The following is a 22,615-nucleotide window of genomic DNA, read 5'->3' on the forward strand; positions in this document are numbered from 1 at the left end:
GAGGGTGATGCTCGGCAGTTGTCAGGAAGCAGCTTCCTGGAGCATTTATTTCGTTGCACATCACCTGCCTCCTCACAGCAGAACACAGACCCTCGCTTGCTGTCCTGCCCTCCCGCAAGAGGAAAGTTCACCAAGTGGCGGGCGAGGAGCGGGATGGCGGGGACGAGGCAGCCTCCTGGGGTGAGGTGCACAGGGGGCTTTTGGGGTTTATTCAGCGTGGCGAGGCTGCAACCGGCACACGGGTGACACGTCGGGGCTGAGAGTACCCCTCGCGGTCCCTCGGGTGCCCTCCCAGGCTCCCTGGGGACCCGCCGGCGGCGTCAGCCCCGCCGCCACCCCGCGCGGGGGCGTCCCCGCCGCGCTCCCTCCTCCCTCCCCGCCTCCCCCGGCGGGGCCGGGCGGCGCCTGGTGCCGCCGGGCGGGCCCAGGCCGCGGCCGAGTGCGCACGCGTCAGTTCCGGCGGGGAGCGCGGCGCGTGGGTAGGAAACGGCGGCGGCGGCGGCGGGGGAGCGCAAAATGGCGGCGGCCGCGCAGCTGACGGACGAGGAGCTCTTCTCCGAGCTGCGGCGCTTCGGCCTCTCGCCGGGGCTGGTCACCGAGAGCACGCGGCCCGTCTACCTGAAGAAGCTGAAGAAGCTGCGCGAGGAGGAGCGGGCCGGCAAGCCGCGGAACGGCAGCAACAAGGCGGCGGGGGCCGGAGCGGCGGCGCGGCTGGCCGAGCGCCCCTACCTGCCCGCGGGCGGGCGGAGCCGCGCGGCTCCCCCTGCCGGGGCCGGGGCCGGTGGCGGGGCCGGGGGCGGCAAGGTGCTGCTGGGCTTCAGCTCGGACGAGTCGGACGCCGAGGCCGGCCCCCGGGGCCAGGCGGGCGGCAGGAGGGAGCGGGCTGCGCCCCTCGGCCGCGGCCCCAAGCCCGGCGCCCCCCCCCCCGAGGAGGCGGCGCGGAGGAAGGGCAGCGCCTGGTGGGGGGCGGCGGCGGCCCGCAGAGCGGCGACGGCTCCTCAGGGCGTGAGGGAGCCCGGGGACGGCGGCCAGGAGGAGGAGGACGACGAGGAGGAGGAGGAGGAGGAGGAGGGCGAGCAGCAGCAGCAGCAGCAGCGCTGGAAGAACCGGACCGTGAACGGCAACCGGCTGCTGGCCTACGGCGGCAGGGACAAGTACTCCGATTCGGAGGAGGAGGAGGAGGCGATGGCCAAGCAGCAGGTACCCAAGGAGGAGCCTGCGGCTCGCCGGCCCAGACGGAGCCTCGGCAAGTCTCCTGCTCCATTCATAGCGAGCAAATGTGCCGCAGCCGGCGCTGGCGTGATGGAGACGGGCCAAGAGAGGGCTGGCGGAGGCTGCGGTGCCGGTGTAGTCGTAACGAATGACAGGGCGGCGGCGGAGGCGGCGGCGGCTGCTGCCGGGAGTCTAGACAGGGGCAGGAACCATGAGGAGGCGGCGGCGGCAGCCGTGGGGGGAGGAGGAGGAGAAGGATGTGAGAATCTGGACTCGAGTCCTCCCGGCCCTCGATACCGCCTCGGCCTCTCTAAGAAATCCCCTACGGCGTTGTTGCTGCCACCGCCGCTCACAGACGTGGACAGCGGTAAAATCGCCGACCCTCCAGGCACCATCAGGAAAACGACCAACAATCATGTTCTCGGTGGTGCTGCTGGTAGCTATAACGCTGAATCCAGGATCTATTCAGCAACTAACAGCCTCCCCCCGGGTGGAATCATTTCCTCCCTTAGACTCAACCACTCCAATCATACGGGTTCGAATCATACCTACCTGAAAAACACCTACAAGAAGAATCTCTCAGAGCCCGAGGAGGAGCTTCTCCAACAGTTCAAAAGAGAGGAGGTATCCACCACTGGAGGCTTCAGTGCACATTACCTGTCCATGTTCCTCTTAACTGCTGCATGCTTGTTCTTTCTGATACTGGGATTCACATACCTGAGAATGAGAGGTTCTGGCGTAGCTGAGGATGTGGGAGTCAACAGTAAGTATTAGGTCAAGGGTAAGGGCAGTTTCTGTCTGCAACTGGATGTACTGCTGCTAATTCAACTCTGCATTTCCAGGCATACCCTACTGAGCAGTTCTGGGTTCCACTTTACTGTAAACTTCCTTCGTGGGATGGAGCACAGAGAAATTGACTGGCTTTCCTTAAGTGATATAGTAAAGATTGCTAGACATCTGGGGATAAATTCAAACCTTGGCTATTCCCTGCTGTAATCTACTGATACCCTGTTTTCTAGCATGTCTTCTTCACAAAGTGATTTCATGTTTTCTTCAGTATAGAAGATGCACGGTTAGTAGAGTAAAGCCTTACTTCATCAGTTCCCTAATCTCAAAGAAGTAAGCATGCGCATTTGGATACCTGGGATTTCAGCAGAGCTAAGATTTGGATGTAGTTTGGCAGTGAGGCAGGTTGTGTACTGAGGCTTGAAAAGAATGCTAGGCTGAGATTTTCATTAAACACTACAAGAAACTCCGTGCGGTGAATGCTAGACATAGTACGTGTTGTTTTCTAATGTGCTTTTTTCTATATTTAGAATATGATCATACACAAAATAATGTTGTGCTTTAATTTGAATTTCAGAGCGTATTTTAATCCCAAACTATTTGGGGGCTTCTCAAGGAAGCAACTTTTTTTTGAATGGATTTAGAAACTACCTTTTTCCTATTTACAAAACATACAAAAATGGAATTGTACCACCTAAGGGTGGTGATTCATGCTAATTCAATTCTTGGCTGCTCTGGAATGGTCAGTGGAGACTCTTAACGCCAGAAAGAAAAATCATGCTATTGCTGTCTCATCAGGAGCAATGAAAAAAACATGTGAAAAGGTGGTTTTGGGATGTGCCAGCAATAGAAAGTTCCTGGGGACTTGTATTGTTCTTGAAATGATTGTGTAAGGTATGTGGGGTGCATATAAATATTTCTTTGTATAGACAGTGTAGGGTATGTATATACCCACGTGTGGACATGAATATAGTGCCTTGTATGGAGTGATCCTACTGGTAGTTTGGGATCTGCTAGATGTTACAGGGCAGAATTAGCAGTGTTTTTTTTACCCTTTCAAGCCTTATTCATTGCATTCTAACAGCAGAATAGTTTTTAATTCTGTTTTGCACTCTTTGCCTCCATATATTCCCCCCTGCTGATTTAGTGTTTAGGAGAGACTATAGCAGGAAAGGTCAGAGCATTTGTCGTAGTTTCTTTGCTTGTCCACGTGGCTCTTAGTACCTGCTGTTCAGTCGTGGCTTGGGGAAGGTGGTGAACATAACGTGGGCTCAGATTAGATACAGTGACTGGGACCATTCATCCTGATACTCTGTTATTAACTTCCGACCGTAATTGCTAGAGACGTACATAAATGTTTTTATGTTCTGATAAGCTGTGTAATTCCACAAATATGTATTAGTTTTTTTTCTAGTCTTAGAATCTGGTAATTTTAATAGGGGAGAAGGTCTTCCAGCATACTAGGATAAACTTCCTAACTCGCATTCAGTGGTTAAAACTCGCCTGTCATGTTGATTGGTAAAGCTGAATGTCTCAGCTATGCAGATAGCAATAATGCTGTGAAAAGAAGTCTGCTGTGAAAATATAGTCTGGGGAAAAAAGCTTCTGTTTTGAATGTGTGAACTTCCCTACCGAACATACGGGATCGCTGTCTTGAGCATGTTGTTCTTAAAAAGCTAACAGGGCTGGAACTGGTAGGCAGGGAAAGTTGTTCTCCTTTGCTTGGGTTTGGCTGCCCAGCTGAAGGTCTGGTAGTCCAGTGTTGCTTGGTAGTTCCAGTAAGGCAGTCCTTGGCCTACTTCTTTCTATTCGTTCTCTTTCCAGTGGAACTCTTGAAGGTGGATTTCCTGAGGAACAGAAACGTGAGCGTCACTGCGAGAGCATCTGTCCTCTCTCCTTGCAGCCCTGGGCTGGTAACATGAACAGGGGCAATAGGATCCATTGTAAGAAGCAAACAGTTCTTGTGGCTAGCTACTTTGATAGGAAGAAGAATGGGACACTTTTTTTTTAAAAAATAATGTGGGAATGAGCAGGGAATTACCTTGCTCATTTGCTTAGCGCACACTCAATGAATTGAATTGGAATTCTGGAATTGGGTGTATGTGAAGAAAACATGGCGGGCCCCTAGAACTGACAAGAAATAGACAAGATAGGCAAAAATAGACTGGTACCTGCTGGAAGGGGCAGGAGGCCTGTCTTCTGTTAGATGCTTCCCAAAGCTTCGTTAACTATCATCTGAATGAATCCTTTGTTTCTTGCACTTATGTGGGTGTATTGTGTGTTTTCTTCGTAGAAGCAGAACTGATTTGTGTGTTTTAATAATAGTATAGCTCAAGAAACAAACTTTCAGTTAGGTAATTGGATACCGTTTTTATTTCTGTCTGTTAGATGGCTGTAGGTAAGATTCCACTGGCTATGAGTGGTTTGATTACGAAAAACTGAGTTATTTTCAACTTCAGACTATTATTGTAAAAGGGTCTGGGATTCAGTTGCATTGGGACTATCCATACCTCAAGAATTACCAGTTACTCACAGTTACTGTGAGGAAAATGAAAAAGCTCAAAGATACAAACGACTGCTTATTTTCTCTTGTAGGAAGTGCTATGCAGTGAGCTTAGTGTTGGATGTCTTGATTGTTCCTTTTCTAAATTGAAATTCAATCAAAATAAGGTAGTTTTCTGAGTGTGACACACTGAAAAACATTCATCACCAACTACATTTAATATTGGCACTTAGATTTGTCAGGCTGTAGTGTGAGAGCAGAGGAGATGCTTGTGGTGGGGGAGGCTTAGAACAAGGCGTTGGAGTTGGATTTAGGCTAGGTAAAGTAGTATAGATGAGAAGTGATAAGCAGAAAACTTAAAAGGGGATTGTCATTTACATCATGCATAGTGTTCAAGTGTCTTCTTACTCAGAGCTCTAAAATAGCCATAAAGTACTTCAGTTTTTCTGCATGGGGGATAGACAGTGTTCAAAGACAAATTTGAATTGGGCTCATTCTTCTATATCTAACCTATATATGGTCACTTGAAGTAAGATTTTTTTTTTTGGCATTTCGTTATCTAAAATGCAGATGAATATCTATGGGGCTTTTCCTAAAGCGTTTTAAGGTATTGAAATAAATGACTAAGATCGTATAAAAGACCAGCTAATGTGTAAGCACGTACTGTGCTTGCTGTCCCTGACAGCATTGTATATGAAAAGAAAGATCTGTTTAGGCTTTGAACTGGTAAGTTCACTCATGTGGCTCTTACTGTAAGCATGTTGTGCATCAGCTGCCTTCAAAATACAATGGGATTGTGTCAACTTCTTGTAGAGCCAGCATAGTGTTTTGTCAGGAAAACGACGAATTTGACTTCTGTCTACTTCCTAGGGTTCATCGTACCACGAAGAGTTGGATATCTCTTCCTTCTTCGTTTTTGTTTTGTGATATTACTCTGAGCACCTCAAGTTCTGTGGGCACTTCTGGGAGTTAGGTCTGAAGTTATTTCTCACGGAAAGTTGATGCTGAGATCAGTAGGTGTTATTTTGAGGTCTGGAGTACTTTCTGAAAGACTAGGTCGCCTAGTACAGGTGCTGTTTAAGGTTGTGACCGGAAATAGGTGGCAATTAAGTTGCTCTCACTGTTTCTGCTCCAGTACTTTGTCTGGGGAGTAGTTGATGCAGTGCAAAAAAAAAAAAAGTAAAAAAAAATATCTTTGGAACTTTCAGGAAGTTCTTGTGTGTTGTCTTAGGTCCTTAGAGGAGAGGCATACAATGCTAGTATTTTTGATCTTTCCACGTTACTTGTTACAAAAACAACTGTTAGGATAATCCTTACTATATTAGCTATAACTTTTGAAATGTTAATTCAGAGAAACTTTCAGTAGTTACCTATATTACAAGTGGAAGCTTACTCAAAGCACAACTTTAAGAGTAATTCTCTTCCACTGACATTCCCTTCTTTAGATTTCTAAATCTCTCAGGTGTTAAAACTTGTATGGAATTTTGTGCAGGGAATTTCACTGATGATAAGCTAGACGTGCTGTATAAAAGACAAGAAGTGGATTATTCTGCTCACAGGCCTGCAAATTGCCGTTAAAGTTGTGTGGTATTTCACAACTAACTGTTAAAACCCTACTTGCCTTCTAAGATCACCATCTCAGAAGAGTTTTCTTGGCAGTGTTTGGAGAGTTCCTGTGTTGTGTGGTTCTTTATGCTGCCTGTGCTTGGCAAGTGGTACTCTGACTTACCTTTGACAATATAACAGCTTATTCTATTGACATATGAGCACATAGCTCTGTTTCATTTTCTGTATGTTGCTTTAAACTTTAGTTAGCAAATAAAAACATCTGCTTTAGGTGATACAAAAGGAAATCTTGATGAATATCTTTAAGACTAATTTCTGACCTCGCTTTCTTCTGCGTTTGGTGACTTCTGGATCAAGATCAGTAGATAGGAAAAACTCTGGACTGCCTTCACGAGGAAAAGCCAAACAGAATAGTTAACTTTCTGTAAGATTGCTGACAACTTTAAACTCTGACATTCTTTGTGGTGTGTCAGAAACAGCTCTTAAAAATGAGGAACAAACTTGGTCAAGACTTGTAGCAGAGTGTACCAGAAAAGTCCAAATAAATGTTACGTAGTGCAAAATAGTTCATCTTAGCTGAGAACTTCAGAACTTTTCTGAAGGAAAGAAAACAGCCTATTCACCTTTGCAGTGGATTTGTAGTAAAAAGCATTGTTATGAAAATTGTATTTGAAACAAAAATGATGCAAGTTCGTGTCTGTGTTTTAAGGAGATAGCTGTTTGATGCTTCCATCAGAATATTTAGAACTAATTTGGTAGACATACCTTAAAAATGCTGCTGTTTACAGCCGTGCACAGAACTTCCCTTATGCCAAGACTTGAGATTTTCTTAAAATATTTTTTCAATGTTACTGTTCTAGGCCATGCTTTTTGTGGAGTAACGTCATGAGAAATCAGAACTAAGACTGCTTGCTCGGGGAGCAGGCGTGCAGAAGAGGTCTGTCAGGATCTGATTTCAAAAGCTATCAAAATGAATTGCAAGTTTGCATTCCATCCCCCAGTGCGTGGTAGTTTTCACAAAAGAAAAATCAGTTTCTGATGAGAGAATTAAGGGTGATCTAGGATCTGACAGCAGATCTGTAACTTTTTTATGGTTTATGAAGAATTGCAGACCAGACAGGAGTGGGAAAGCAAAAAGCAAACTTGCATTTCTTCTGTTAAGAGCCTCTGCCAACTCTGATAGCATTCTTCAAGTGTAGTGCAAATTTCTTTCTGCTTAGGACAGATAGAGCAATAATGGTTGTGGTGGAGGCCTTTTAAGGAGGAGCCCGTGATAATCAAGGACTTACATTTAGTGTAGCATTGTAGGAGCCCCCCTTTGCACTGTTTCCTGAAGTATTCTGGTGTAGGAGAGGAGAATCATGCCTGTAGTCATTCTATTGCTGGGGTCCAGTTGTATTTCTAAAAAATCATGCACGTTTAATACACGTTGACATGTATTTCATGTGGGAGTACTAGGTTGCAAAACTTTGGCTTAATGCTTACCCAGCGAAGCTGGCAGGAGTGCTGGAGTTGTACCAAACTGATCCCTGTCACGCTTCTAGCCTTGTGCTTCAGAAATAGTATGAACATGTGAATGGCAGGCTAGAGCTGCTGTTTGGAAAAGTTGTTTGATCACTTAACAAAAGAGCTTAGGCAAGTAAATTAAACAAGTACCTCAGTTCTTGCTAATGAAAATGCTGGTCCAGTGCTGTGGAGAAGCACAAAGTTCACTGTAATCAGGAGGCATTTATTCCTTATGAATTTAAAACTCCTGCAAGTGTTTGCATTCTCTGGTAAAATTAGTTGTGTTTTTGTGATTTGTGGTAGATCGAGAGGGGTAGGTTGGCTGGGTAAGGGATCCGGAAATCAAGGTACATTAAGAAGAAAAAGTGATTTTCAGGGGATTCACGTTCCCTAAGAACTTCTGTAGTAGTATTTGTCCTGACTCTTCTTGGCTTCTGTTGTTGCTGCTGGTAGGTCTAGAATTGTGGGAGCAGGTGACAAAGCCTTTAGTGTGATTATAATAAATGAGGACAGGATGTAACTCTGCCTCTGATCAAAGTAACCATGAAGGCTGAATCAAGTATTTTTGGATAACTTGAGCATACCACGTCATGAGTAAGAAGTCTGTCCTCATCAAGAGACACTGTTTGTAATAAGGAAAAATAGTAGGGATGAGGAGACCATGGCCCTGACCTCCTGCACTTTGTTACGATGGCTCCTTTTCTCCAAGATCCTTGTCATTGTCCCCTTTTCCCTGCTACTGTGCTGTACTTGCTGCAGTGCTTTTTAGTGCCATTTCTCAGTTCTGCTGTGTTTAGTCTACTGCGGAGGGTGAGAGGAGCAAGAGCGTGCATGCATGCTAAATGTGTAAAGGGCCAACTGAACGTGACTGGGTGTAGTTGGAGGAGAAGTGTTGTACTGTGTGGTGTTTTCAAGAAACGAATACTTCTTTGCAGAGGAAAGAATCAAATTTTCTGCTTACTAGGGAGCATCTTGTAGTGCAAGTATCTTGAAATAAAGTGTCTTTTTTGGAGTCTTAAATTCCTTTAACTCTAAGTGAACTCTGGGTAGCACTCTGAATTGACATAGAAAGGCCATCTAATGTGGGAAGAGGAAGAGATGGGGGTAGAGAGGTTTAACGTTGAATTAAGTGGCATTAAAACCTACTGAGTAGATCAGTTGTATTTCAGTGATGTGCTAGATAAGAAGTATAACTGTTTGTAAATGAATGGTTGTAGAGAAAAACTGCCTTAGTAATTCTTCTGTTTTAAAAATAGAGAAGGGCATTTATTGAAGTAAAAGTTGGAAGACAGCTTCTTAGAAAGCAATTGTTTGATGTGTATTCAAAGACTTCCTTCGTGCTGCCTGTATTCACTTAACACAGGGTTTATATGCAGGGCACATCTCCATAACCTTTTCTGTATTGAAAGGTACAAAAAAACTTTTATACTTGGACTTTGCAGCACCTTGGGTGAATGCAGCATCAGTCTGTCCTCATTAGGTAGGTGAGTAATAAGACTTATCACAAGAGGACTGAAGGGGAAGGATTGCATAAAACAGGCTGGTTTCTAAGGCCACACCTTAGTTTTCCTTGTTTCTGTAGAAGGTCAGTAAAATCTCTGAATTGCTTATCTGAGAAGCCTCAAACTTTCCATTGACTTCTTAACGCGTATATTGGCCTTTGGATCTTTGAATAGGCAGCGGAGGAAAACCACTCACCTTAACCATCGGCCACCTCAATAGCTGTCATCTCGCTCTGTTGTTACACCACAAAACATGCCTCAGCGCACTCAGTCAGCATTACTTACCCCGGTGGTGTGTGTTCAGTGTCATCAGGCCATACAACAGGAACCTCTCATGGCCAGGATTCCTAAATGCACATCACATCGCCAGCAAACTAAGTTTTATCTGCATGTCTCAGCTGCTGGTTCTGGAGGAGAGAAATCTAGCTAGGCCTAACCCAAACCCTGCTGGCAGAAATTGAGTCATGGAACATTTACTGCAAGTGAGGGGTTCCAGATCCCAGAAGGTATTTTGTTGTTGCCTGAAACTGCTCCCGGTGGTGTTACGAGGTGGGCTGTCGCTGGTTTTGAATTCCCCGCGCGTCTTCTGGGAAATGGTGGAACATTAATCGCGAAACTTCGGGATCATCTCTGGCATTTGACCTACATCTAAAAGTTTAGCAGGCTGTTTGTTCTTGTTCAGACAGCGTGCGCCAGGCAGCCACGGAGGGGAGTTGTTAATTTCTGAGTGACAAACGGGGCAGTGCATGGGTGACAAAGCCCTGAGAGGCCTCCTTCGGGCCCTGGCAATCCAGTCAGAGGTACTGGGGAAGGGCCAGGCTGGCTGCCCTGCTTGTGCTGGTTCTCCTGCAAACGCTTTGGAAGGAGTTCGCTGTTACCTTGTAAGTAAGGGGGAATGATTAATGAAATTCCTCGGGGTGCTATTGAAGAGGAGAGCGTGAGGTCAAGTTTATCAAAGTCTGTTTCTGTATTGACTTGGACCTGCTGTGTGATCAAAGGCAGCTTCTGGAGGTGAGAGGCATGGCGCGTCTCAGTGAAAAAGCTGAAAGGGGGAAACTTTCTTTTAAGATAATGCTACTCTGGGGAGAGTTTGCCTAGCTAAGAAAAAGAGGTTAGAGACGCAGACTTCCTTCTGGACAAGAAACTAGTCGTGCTTCTTATTTTAGGGTTTTCTGTTTATTTCTGAAAGGCTGTGGGCTGCTGCTTATCCAGGAGCAGCTCTGGGTAAAGCTGTGCCTAAACTTTTGTGGGAAATGGGAGACTGAGTTGTATCTAAAGGATATTTCATGTTTGCGTGCTTCATATTTTGTGTAATAGAGCAACCACTTGTTAATCCTGATAAAACCTTAAGGGGAAAAAAAAACGGAAATAGAGCATTAAGAACATGAGAAAGAGCCCTAGTGCTGTATTGTCTGTACAGTGCCCTTTGAGCTACTAGTTTTTTTTCTCATTGAAAACCAGAAATACCAGCCTGCTGAGTACTCTTGAGAGCTGAGCCACTCAGGATGGGCAGATGTATATGCTCAGTCTGACTTGGTGATCCTGGGTGTGTTGTGACCAGTGTCTGACCAACACCATGGGCGTTTTTTTAGCTTGTTCACCTTGAGCGCAAATGCGGTTGCATGCTAGGGAATTGTACACAAAGCAGCTCCCAATGTGTTTTTTCATGTATAACTTGAAATGTTGTTTTTCTCTTGACCTTCAGATAAAAGTGCTGTTTATGAAGTAACAACAAAAATGTGCAGATTTAGTACATGGCCTATGAAGTTGGGAAGGACGATGGGATGTTAAATCCAGGCTTGTTTTATTGTGCTCTATATGTTGCATGGTACTAAAGTCATTGCTTTGTGGGAAGACCAAACTGGAAAAAAATAATTGCACAAAAATAGCAGCTCTGGAAATGAGGTGTCCTGGTGATTTTGGTGCAAAGGCCAAATAGGGTCTGCCTGTCCCTTTTGTAAGGGAATGAATTAATGTGTTGTGTTCTTTGCTATTCAGAAAGGGGAATGTACTGAGCTTCTTACACAAACCTTGGCATCAGACTAGTAGCTATATGGCCTGCTATGCTTTCTTAAAGCATGAGATAAATGGTTTGTTTTGAGGAAGGAGAGTTAATTTTTGCTTTTGTAAGCTTTGTTTTATAGTTTAAAAACCTAGCTTTGGAATACTGCGTAGTATTTTACGTACCACGGAGCTCTCATGTCTCTGCAAGTAGCCAACTGTGTGTTAAGGTTTTACTGTCCCACTGTAAGAGGGCTCTGTAAGACTAATTTCATTTTCCTTTCCTTTCCCTTTTTTGCTATTTCTACATGGCAGATTAATTTCTTGCCAGAATACGTTTTCTCCTCTCTAGATCCACCTGGTTCAGACCTCTACCCACAGTACTGTTAGAAGATTCATCAGCTTAGTCTACAAGTGTGTCTAAGTGTAAGTTAGTTAACTAATTTAAACAAAACACAATTGTGATAAGAAAATTGCAAGTCTTAAATCCAGCAGACTCCTGGGCTGAGAATAGGAGCTAAAGGTATGGTTTATGTTTAAGGACATGGATGATGCCTAGCTGTGTGGTTGTCCAGTTGTTCCTTCAGTCAGTCAGTTTCTCTTGAACCATCCAGTTGGAGCTATCAGCCAAGTGCAGGTGGTGGTGGAGGCAGCCTGGGAGGTTACCTGACTCACTACAGTCATGCTCTAGCTGAGTAAAAATGAAAGTTTCTGAATATCACCTCAGTTTATTCATTTTCAGTCAAATGGTGGTGTTATGTCTGGAATTGTTGCGGAGCTCAGCCTGTTACCGAGCTGTGCAGACTTCTGCTGTATGCACTGGGCAGTTTTCCCTCTTCTCTTGAGCCAGTCTGGTTACTTCTGGGAGACCAGGCTGTTGCTTGCTCTCTGAAAGCTCACTTTTGTCATGGCACGGCACCTGCTGGCAGCTAAATCAGTGTGTCTTGTGCAAAAGCAAGAAAGCTGTCTTCCTCCCTAGGATACTCTAGGGCACCTATTTTCAGTGGTTTGTGGCCATTTTCAGGCTTTGTATGGACCACTGTTAGCAATTCTGCTACTGTTGGTGCAGCAAGCATTGATGGTCAGACCGATGTCTGAACAGTTAAAAGGACAGGCACAGCAGAAAGCAGGTTTTGAATATAAAAAATCCCTATGTGATCTTTATCTTGAATTGGTTAATGGCTTTGCTCTTGTAATTGAGGGTCTTTTTAAGAGTTCTTCCCTCAGTGCTTTCCATAGGAATGTTGCCCTTGCTGCAAGCTGGCCATAATACTGCAGTGTAGTACTAACATTTTGCACCTGAGGTCTGTCCGGAAGAAGAGTGACTGTATTTTTACATTGGAGGCCCTTCAAGACTGGAATCTTTCCTGCTTGTGCACGATTGCAAGGAGTGCTTCTATTCAGACCAAGCCCCTCGGGGGAATGGCAGTATATTTAATATTTAATTGCAGCTTCCTGATAGTTCTTAGACCTTCTGTGTTTTAATAACACTTGCGTTACAAGTTTGCTCTCCAACTTGAACTTTGGAGTTTGAGGAAAGCAGACAGCTTCCTACTCGAACATTTTAGCTGCTTGTGCTGCAGTGTGTTTCAAGGTGGTGTTTTCCTTCTGAATATCTTGGTTTTTACATTTCAGTGTTCATTTATCAAAGTCTTTTAAGTCGTCTTTTTTTTGCCTTAAAATTTATACGGAGCTAAAATACTAGGGAGGGAGCAGAGAAGGGAGAAGAGCTAATATAGAAGCCTGTTGTGATTCTCTTGCAAGCAAAGATATTCTTACCATTTAAAAGTTCTGGTAGGTCTCTGAAGTATGATGTTTTTCCTGGTAATATTTGGCAACTGCTAATAAAAGCAGCCTTGGTGTTTTTTCTGCTTTTTCTCCTACATAAAACAGCAGCCTATAATGGAGACCAGTTGTGTATGTGTGTGCAAGGAATGTAATATTAATGATTTTTTACAATGCATGGCAAATGCACTTCTGAGCCTTTTTTCTAACAGAACACAGACAGCTGTTTCCTCATTGAAATACAGTATGTTTTGTAGCATGATGTAAAAGAACGGAAGTGCAAGTTTGGGTGCCATAAAACAATTTCTTACACTGGTAGAAATAAAAGTGGGAAAGAGGATACTTTTATGGCAGTTGTTTTAACCTTCCGCAGACATAGGTGGTGAGGAATAATTTTGTAAATAACCAGCAGCTTAATGTGCTCTTGCTCAAATCTGCTGTTTTACTGAGTATGCTCCACCAGAATTAATGTAGGCACAGAGATGGTGTTGGCTGTGTGAAGACCACCTTCTGGGGGTGTGTGGGAACTGGAAACAGTGGGGTGAGTGTTTGGTGCCTGGCACTTCATACTTCTGATGCATATCCCCCTGCAGTGGTGTGTGAGGTGTGAAGCGCAACCAGTGTTTTCTGCCCAGGTTTCTCATCTTTCTACAGAACCGGAGACACAAACTGCAGTATTATTTTCTTGCTGATGGTGATGTTCTCAAGTTTGTTCTGTTTCATGGCGTGGCTGCGCTGGTTCTTGTTCAAGCTCATTTACCTGTACCTTCATCATTTGTCTACAGTTGTTTTTACAGGGTCTTCTGGTAGAAAAAGTCAGCTCATGCTTTCTTCATACACTCAGACAGCTTACGCATTCTTCCTCCTTTTGAAACGAGCAGTGTCTGTACCGCAGCTCTGTAGGGTTTTTTCCTGAGGCTTGCTTTGGTTGATGGTGATATTTAAGAAACAGGAGACCAGAAAGAAGGAAAGACAGTCTCTTAACATTTGCAGGAGTCGGTGTGAGGTGTCAGCTCTGCTTGAAATGGGTACTTCAGTGCGGTAGGTTCTATCTGGTAGCGCAGTTCCTGGAATGAAAATGGCGATAAGGTAGACAAAACTTCCTCTAAAGTCAGCTCTGATGTCTTGGCAACTGTTTCAGTTTTGGATTTAATTCATAAGGCTTTCTGCTTTTTTTTAAAAGTGAACTTTTTAAGAACTGACTTAGAGCCAACTCTTCTGTTTCCGTTTCCCAGTGCTAGAATTTTTACCGGCATTATGCAGATCAAAATAATTCACCTTTATCTTTAAAGCACAAACTTATGTTTCCTAGAGTTTTTGATAATTAATACAAGTAGTGGAGTGAAACTCGTATTTTTGAGTGCAACTGAATAGTCTGATGAGAAGCTCTCCCAAAACACTATTCACCTTAAGTATGGACTGAATCGATGTGACTCTCTTAAGAGCATCTCTCAATGTTCAGGTCTCTGCAAACCAGTATTGAACAAGCCCATATTTTAACGGGCAAGAGTAGATCCAGCTGTTTCTAGGCAGGGTGATACAGCCACAATATAGAGGTGTTTTTTTTTTTCTTCCTTAAGAAGAAACAATAAAGAACTTGAAAGAAAAATTCTGGTATTTCCATCTCTTTTACCTAAAATAATGAAGGCTTTACTATTATTGGGGCTGATAGAAAATGTCTGGAAGTCTATTTAAAAAAAAAAAATCTTTCTTTCTTTGAGATAAGGATTTTGTCAAAAAAAAAAATCATGAAGTAATTTGGTTACGTCACCAACCCTTATCTCATGTATTCGCAAACAGAATTAATCCCAATTATATTGGGGGAAAAATATTAATGAAAGCTTTCTAAACTGTCTGGGTCAGTTGAAAAACTGACTTGATATTAATGAAATGTTAAGGAAAGATTCAGCTGTTTATAGAGTTCCCCAATGCTTTGGGCAGATCGTGCTGCTGTTCCAAATGGCATGGCCAAGGAGGGGTCAAACTGTAATTGTCTTACAGGTTAGCCCCTCTTGAGGGGTCTGCCAATTTAGGAGTACACTTTTTTTTTCTAAAGCACACAAAGATGATTGGTAATGAGGGAATTGCTCAGCCTGACACACGGCTTTGTGTCTTAATGTAAAAGTAATATAAAAGCACAGAGATTTAGTCTCCTTGTGGTTTCCGCCTGAAGTTGAACAACCTGGAGATGGAGATCATCCAAAACTACCCAATTGTTTTGAGTATTGCAGAGAGGAATATACAGGCAGGATTATTTTCTTTGGGCTGTCTGAAAGCTGGAGCTCTGGAATCACAAAGGGACTGTTTACTTTCTGTGGGAGGTACTCATGGAAAAGCATCCTCTTAGGAGAAACTCCTCTTAAAAGCCTAAGCATATTACAGACAAAGTGCAGAGATATCCTGTATGTATATCTTAGGAGCTGTACTAACTCTTGCTCCCTGCACCCTGAATGTTTTGGATTACAAGCTTTAAGAGACAACGTGTTAGGGCTGCCCTTGACACCTACACAGTATGTCATTGGGTGGTCCTTGACCTGAGTTACCAAAGTAAAATGGTAGGTCTGTTGGTTGATGTGGAGAGTACTCAGACTATAAAATTACTGAAAACTTGTTCCCGAGGTCGTGTAGAAAAAGGCAGCACTAAGGGTCTGTTGTGGGTAGCTGTGCTTCCAGTGGTGTGACTTCCTCTGTTAACAATGCGTTATCCAGATAATTGTGTTCTTTGTTTTCATGCTGAGGAAAATGCTAGTGGAAAGCCTTGGGTTATGCACTTACTGAGCATAAACCTTCTTTCTACAAGACAAAATCTGGAAAAAATACAGCTTATGTTTTGAGATTAGTCTGCTTGTGTCTTGGTAGACCGGAGGGAGAAAAGGAGCTTTCTGCTTGCAGGGGGGAATGTGCTCACTTCTGCAGAGCCTGCTGGCCTGGAAGCGCGTGTCGCAGTGTATGTGCTCCCTGACTCCTTTTGGAGATGGCGGCTGGCACTTCTGCACCATCACACTGAGAAAAGTGTGCTTACAGGTTAGTTGGGATCGTTCTTGTTTCTGCCCCTGCAGCTTTATAGCTCTCTAAAGCTGCATTGGAAAGTTGGTTTTTGGCTTATCATATCAAATCATCTGTCCTTTTAGGAGTAGATGGTGGGGCTGCAGTGGTTCTGTTAAAAATGCTAGCTTGATCAGTAGTGAGCAAGAAGCAAATATAATAGGAATTTCTAGCTTTTAGGAAGGGAATTGAGAATAAAGTATGTTTAAAAAGTATACATTGGAGAACAGCAGTGTAACATTAATAATCCGTGGTGCTCCTGTGTTTTGAAGGGTGCCCAACCTCAGAAAAGATGTAGTAGAGCTCAAAAAAAGTTCAGAGAATAGTAATATGATGAAAAGCACAGTATAGCTTTTCTAGCAAGGAGGAATAGGACCCTTCAGTGTGGAAGGGCGAGAACTGAGGAATGGTCTGGGGAATGAAGTGAAGGGATGACTAGTATGGAGAAGGTGAATACAGCCTGATTACTCACTGCTTTCTGTAACGTGGGGAGGAATTTCTCATGTTAGCAAGTGGTAAGTTCAGAAGAAGCAAAGAAGATGGTTTTTTCCACTCCACGTGTGCACATTTAACTTGCGGACCTCTGTCACCATATGTTGCTGAAGCTAAAAGTTTGGGGTTAATGTGGGACTAGGCTAATGAGGGGCTGGGAACACTGGTGTCAATACATTTAGGAAAGGAAAGCCACGCTTCTGTCTGGCTCAGGAAACTTGGGGTGGTTGAGGTCTTGAACCCTTTTTGAGGAGAAACCTTGAAAGTACATTGTCACAAAGAAACTTTTCTATAGTAATTAGCTATTACATATTTATTTTGTAGAACAAGAACTTGTTATTGTTTTAAGTAAACTTGTACATTTTAAGAGCTGTGAAAAAAACTTTTTCAACCAGTAATATGTAGATAGATGTAATATGAAATAACTGAGACGTGTTGGAGGAGGTGATGGAAACTTTAAATCCTGGAGAAAATGCTCAGAGGGCTGGAGCACCTCTCCTGTGAAGAGGGGGCTGGGGATGGATGTTCAGCCTGGAGAAGAGAAGGCTCCAGGGAGAGAGACCTCATTGCAGCCTTTTGGTACTTAAAGGGGGCTTATAAAAAAGATGGAGAGCAACTTTTTACTCAGGCAGATAGTGATAGGACAAGGGCTAATGGTTTTAAATTCAAAGAAGGTGGATTTCGATCAGATGTTAGGAAGAAATTCTTTACTCAGAGGGTGGTGAGGCCCTGGCACAGGCTGCCCAGAGCAGCTGTGGATGCCCCATCCCTGGAGGTGCTCAAGGCCAGGCTGGATGGGGCTTTGGGCAGCCTGGTCTGGTGGGAGGTGTCCCTGCCCATGGCAGGGGGGTGGAGCTGGGTGGGCTTTAAGGGCCCTTCTGACCTGAGCCATTCTGTGAAAATTTAAATACTAAAAAAAGATGGTGGTGGGGAATTCAGAATGGAGGAGTTGTTGAAGGTAGTTGAGGAATGACCTTATTGACTCAAGTTAATCAAAGTTAAGTGGTAAATAGATCTGGGTTCATTATCAGTTGTTAATTGCATGTGCAGGTGATAAATTGCTCTCGTTGCATTTTGCCTACTTACCTCTTAAGGCATTGGGCATCTTAAGCTACATTAAGATCTTACTTGAAATGTATCTCTTACTGGTTAACTGTCCATAAAATCGCAAACTTCAGGAATCCTACTATATGAGTTATAATAATCAATTACAAGGGCTGACTCAATTTTGTCAGAGGTCATTTTGGAGGAAAGTGAATTTTTTTTTACCTCTCCTTCACAAACACTATTAGTGATCAAACATTGACATACCTCATCTGGATTGCTTCATAAAGTCGATGTTTTAATTTATTTAAATATGAAGCTGCTCACGTGAGATGGACTTCACAACTTCCCCACTCTCAGTGTAATCTTATATCACCATTGCTTCATTTATGTGCTGTCCTGTGCTGGGGTACGTGGAACTGCAGCAGGTAGTTTTCAGTTTGCATATTTACAGCTGAGCATATGCTGTGTTTGTTCCTGAAACAAACACTGCTGAAATACCTTTGTCAGCTAGATGGAAATCTCCACACTGTTCTGGCTTGTGTGCCTGCGTGCCTCCCCCCATCTAAAATCATGCAGTCAAGATTTCAGGTCTGCTCGGTGAGGCTGACTTTGGGAAAAGCCCCACGGCTCTCCTGTCTGGGTAAGTAACGATCAGACTGGGAGGCTGGCAGTCAGCTGCAGCCTTGGCTGTGTTTTTCTAATCCCATTTTAGGCTATTCAGATTAAAAGTTCAGTGTGCTGGAAATGTTCTGCTGAGTTAATGAATGAAGTGCATAGGAGCTTTGTGAAGTCAGTAGCTCGATAGCCTGGTAGGCAATGGCTGAGAATTAGCACGTATAGAATGAAGTCGTGGAGTGGTGCAGGGTTTGGTTTTACACGAGTGCTTGAGCATCCTCTGCTTTGGTCGTGTTTATTAATCTGATATCCAAATCAAGTATTCATGTCTGAAAATCAGCGTGGAGCAGTGCGTCCCTTTGAAAGCTACCTGTTTTTGGTGTGCTTTCACCATCAGCCTGATGGCACTTGCAGCCTAGACCTTCAAGTCTGTGTCAGGTTTCCCAGGACATTTCCTTTTTTCCTTTTGTGTTCGAGCTTGGTGAACTGAGGTCAGTAGGAGCTTTGTTTCCTGTTTGAACAGGACGCGGAACTGCTCATGCCTGCATTGGTTCAGACTGGGGGTGGCAGATTTTGCAGCTCAGAAAGGCGAGATGATGTGTTTTAATGGGGATTGCTTCCTGCCTTGGTAATTTTTCAGTCACTAGGTGGTCATTCTCAAGTATAAGCATAGGGCGAATAACTTGTCTATCTTCAGCTTCTCTTGTTTGAAAATTTTATTGTTGTAGCCAAGAGGAATATAATAGATCAGTTTGTTTTCAGGAGCTGTGGAAACTTGTATTTAGGATGGAATGGTCATTTAGGCATGCTGCACTTTTCACCGATGCTCTGTGCATCATCTCCTACCCCTATCAAAACAAAATGTTGCTGAGTTGTAGAGGAGTTGTACAGCTTTGTGTTACAAGTTGTTATTGCTTAGTAAAAAAAAGTGATTATACTCTTTTTGAACTAGACACCGTAAGAATGTAAACTCTTCAGATTATGATTTCAATGCAGTTGAGTCATTAAAGCAAGGATTTAGCGAATGGCAAACACATTTTTTTTATATTTGCATGCAAATAGCTTTGAAATATATAGATAAATGAGGTTCTGGTTTAACCTAAATGCTACCATAATGTGATATAAAATGCAGAGTTTAAGTCAAATGTTAATAGCCGTCTAATTGTCATTTTTCATGTTATGGACTTGTTTGTTTTTATCTAAAGAATTGTTATAAACTTACGATGATCATATACTTTTTTTTTTTTTTACTATTTTCAGACTGTAGAATGAATTAATTTTTTCTCTTTGTTTTGATAGTCAAGAATCCCTTCAGTGGAGAACTACGAAGTATAGAAGTAAGTAAAATAAATAAATAAATAAAAATGTTGAGATTTTTGTCCTGAGTGATTGTATAAAAACATTAGATCTGTTCAGAAGGGTGCGGGTTCCAGAATGTTCTGTGTAAGGTGTTTCTTGCTACTTTATTTTAATTTTTTGCTTTTTCATCTTGGCCAATGTAACCAGGATTACAATATTTGTCTGTCTCATGCTGATTGCTTTATATACTGAGAAAATGTTACATAATCTGTGTTGTAGAGGAAAAAATGTGTTGTCGTAAGAGTTTTGAGACTAAATATAATCAATTTTCCCTTACTATTTCTATTTGGCTTCTCAGCCATGGAAGCACAAGCTGGTAAGAGATAATTGTCTTGAAACTCCAGGATCTTATTTAGTGCCATAGGAAGAGCAAGGGCTAGGTCTTATACAGAAAACGGGTTAGAAAATTTGCCTTTTTCACTTGGAGTCAATTCTATTATTTGTTCCTATATTCACTCTTTGAACTGGAATATGAGCGTAACCTATTTTGAGATGTCACTGTTGAAGGTATCGATCTGGGTTATTGAGTTCTGAAGCATGGATTTTGGTGGTTCTCTCTTCTGGCCTCCAGCCTTTCTGCCTGGGCTGTAAACTGTGGTGGTTTTCTCCGAGGCACGTACATGCAAGCATCACGAGATAACCGTGTATTGTTTTTGTTTTGTTTTGTCTAGGGTTGAGCTCTCCAAAAGTGAATTGTTGCATATTTTCAGTGGGTAGCCTTGGCTAGTTTCTTAGAAGAAAGCATTTCTGAATCTTCTGAACAAATGAAATTTGGTGGGGTAAATTCTGAGGTACCCCCAGGCAAACAAGCTGACCTTAGAGCACTGCTGTTCGTGTATGCATGTGGTAGAGGACTGATTTCCCTCTTCTGCCATGCCTGATATTTTTCCAGGCAGGGGATGAGTTAACAAGGTTGGTTAACTTCCTTGGGAGTACCAGCTGAAATACCAGTTTAATCTCAGTGATGTAGGCTCAGTAGGACCAGAATTTGGGAGGTAATGCTGGCAATTTTTGGTATTGGCTATAGGAAATAATTTATCAAATGTCTGATCAATGAAACGAAGCTTTCTTCCTTTTGGTAGCAGTTTTGGTGTGGAAAATAGTTGGGAGCCATTCAAATTTTAAAATGTTGTCATGTAGCACTAGTGCAACAGGGAGTTATACTAAAAAATTTATATTTTTTTCAATGTGAGTAGGATCAGATATAAAAACTGTAAAAACTGGAAAATCAGATGTAAAAACTTTAGCATATCTTTGAATAAAGTTTTTATTCATATGTCAGCCATTTGAGTCTGCCCCAGGTATCAGGGCCAACTTAAAAACAAACAAAAGCCCACAACTTTTTAGAAATCTACTACTCAATGTATATAAGTGCTTGTTCCTTATCTTCATGTTTTGAATAATTCATTCTAATGCAAAAGGTTTCTGCCTATATTTCAATGAAACTGCTCAATGTCTTGGTAAAGAAGGTTAACTCTGTTGTAAGTGACAGTTAGGACATCTCATTTTCATCCTTGTTCTGGGAAATAGGCCTTTTTATACTAGCAGTATATGCAGGAAGCATTAACAAGGTTGTGTAGATCACATTTTTGTTGCTGTTTTTTTTTTTTCCAAATTGTGTTACTGTAGTTTGAAGGTAGATGGCAAAAAATCTAACTTTGCTATGAATCTTATGTGGGGAATATGGCCATAACATACACTAGTGTGGTTTGCGTGAAGTGTCACTGCATGTTTTTAAGAGTAAAACTTAAAAATTTATTTTTACATAGTAGCTTTCAAAAAACAGTAAATAACCTTCTGAGCTGTCAGTTTCAACTTGGAGATCCAATGGAGCCCAGACTGCAATCTAGTTCAGCTTGTCAGGATCTGAAATACCCGTATTGTAAATAAATGCTTTGCAGAGTCTATTGTTTACATCATTGTTGACGGGTGAAACATTATAGCTTTCCACTTGTGTGTGTGTATATATATTAAAAAAAAAAAAGATTCACATGATTTATAAAAAAAAAAAAATGAAATAGAATATGCATCTCTAGTAATGCTTATTTTAATGTTAATATTTTTTTCTAATTCTAGGAAGATGAAATAAGTCTCATGATGAACAGCTTATATGCACTTCATGATAAATTGGCACAAGTAGCAGGTAACAAAAATTATTGTGACTAAGTGTTATTGTAACAGGTACAAAGAAGTCTATGCTCCTATAGTGATTTGTAACAATTGGTATATTCTGAGGCCCTGATAACCTTTAAGAGTTCCATTTCAGGAAACCAGAAATCTTATTTTACTTAGTGTCCTTTTCACCATTGTAGTATCTTTCATTGCAACATTTTTGAGTTAAGGGTATAGGCTGCGTGTGTTGATCTCAAGGTTTTTTATTTGTCTTAATGCTTTATTAAACTGATGTTAGTAAAAGATTTAAATTTGCTGTATGTCATGAGGAATATGCATGTCTTTTAAAGGTAGTTATTTCATTCTAGTGGAAAAATGCTTGAAATATTACTTTGCAACAATAAAAAAAAGTTTAATGCAATGAACAGTAGTGGTTAAACAAGATTGCCTTGTTAGACAGATTAGTGCAATTTAACCAAACTAATTATATACTAATGCAAAGTTCTCTATATAGTAATGTGTTAGAGATGGTGTTTTGGCTTAATATTAATTACTGAGTATTCAAAGTAAAGCTGTTGTGCTTTTGCCTAGTGTCATAATTAACACGGCCTTAAATTGCATAGATACTTACACATCACAGTAGGGAAATGGCAAAGTTAAGACTGGATTTATAGCTTTGACATCTGGTGAATATGGGGTTACAGCAGGATCTATTTCACGCTTATTAAGCCATTTATTTCTCATCTCTGCTTACTTAATCCATATAGCGTTTACAAGGCAGTGGTTCAGTGTGGTTTTAAGTCTTACTGTTCTTTGTGCCACCTATTTGTTGAGCAACAGCAAGTGTCATTGAGAAGGCTTTTCTATGCATCCACTATTATCAGGTGCTACAGATGCTTCTCAAAGGGTGAAAGTGTGGAAACAGCTGTCCCAGATATGAGGCGGCTGATTTGATATGCCTAGGACTATACAGGAAATCTATAACTTTGAGCAGTTCTGTAATTTAAATTGCATGAGTAATCTTCCTGCAGAAGTGTTTGTTTCCAGAGTATGTACAATATCTGTGGTGAATAAAATAGATGTT

At 42.4% G+C, this 22,615-nt stretch overlaps 1 protein-coding gene across 1 annotated transcript in view; it reads left to right on the forward strand.

Moving 5' to 3' along the window:
- The first annotated feature begins 443 nt into the window (after positions 1-443).
- Positions 444-22,615, forward strand: part of LEMD3 (LEM domain containing 3) — a 48,363-nt gene continuing 26,191 nt past the window's right edge. Inside the window, exons 1-3 of the mRNA XM_040552581.1 lie at positions 444-1,975; positions 19,360-19,397; positions 21,496-21,562. Of these exons, the coding sequence (XP_040408515.1) occupies positions 517-1,975; positions 19,360-19,397; positions 21,496-21,562 (1,564 nt within the window). The 5' untranslated portion in view covers positions 444-516. The remainder of the gene's footprint in view (positions 1,976-19,359; positions 19,398-21,495; positions 21,563-22,615) is intronic.

This window comes from Cygnus olor, chromosome 1, assembly GCF_009769625.2.
Source record: "Cygnus olor isolate bCygOlo1 chromosome 1, bCygOlo1.pri.v2, whole genome shotgun sequence".
Taxonomy (NCBI): Eukaryota; Metazoa; Chordata; class Aves; order Anseriformes; family Anatidae; genus Cygnus; species Cygnus olor.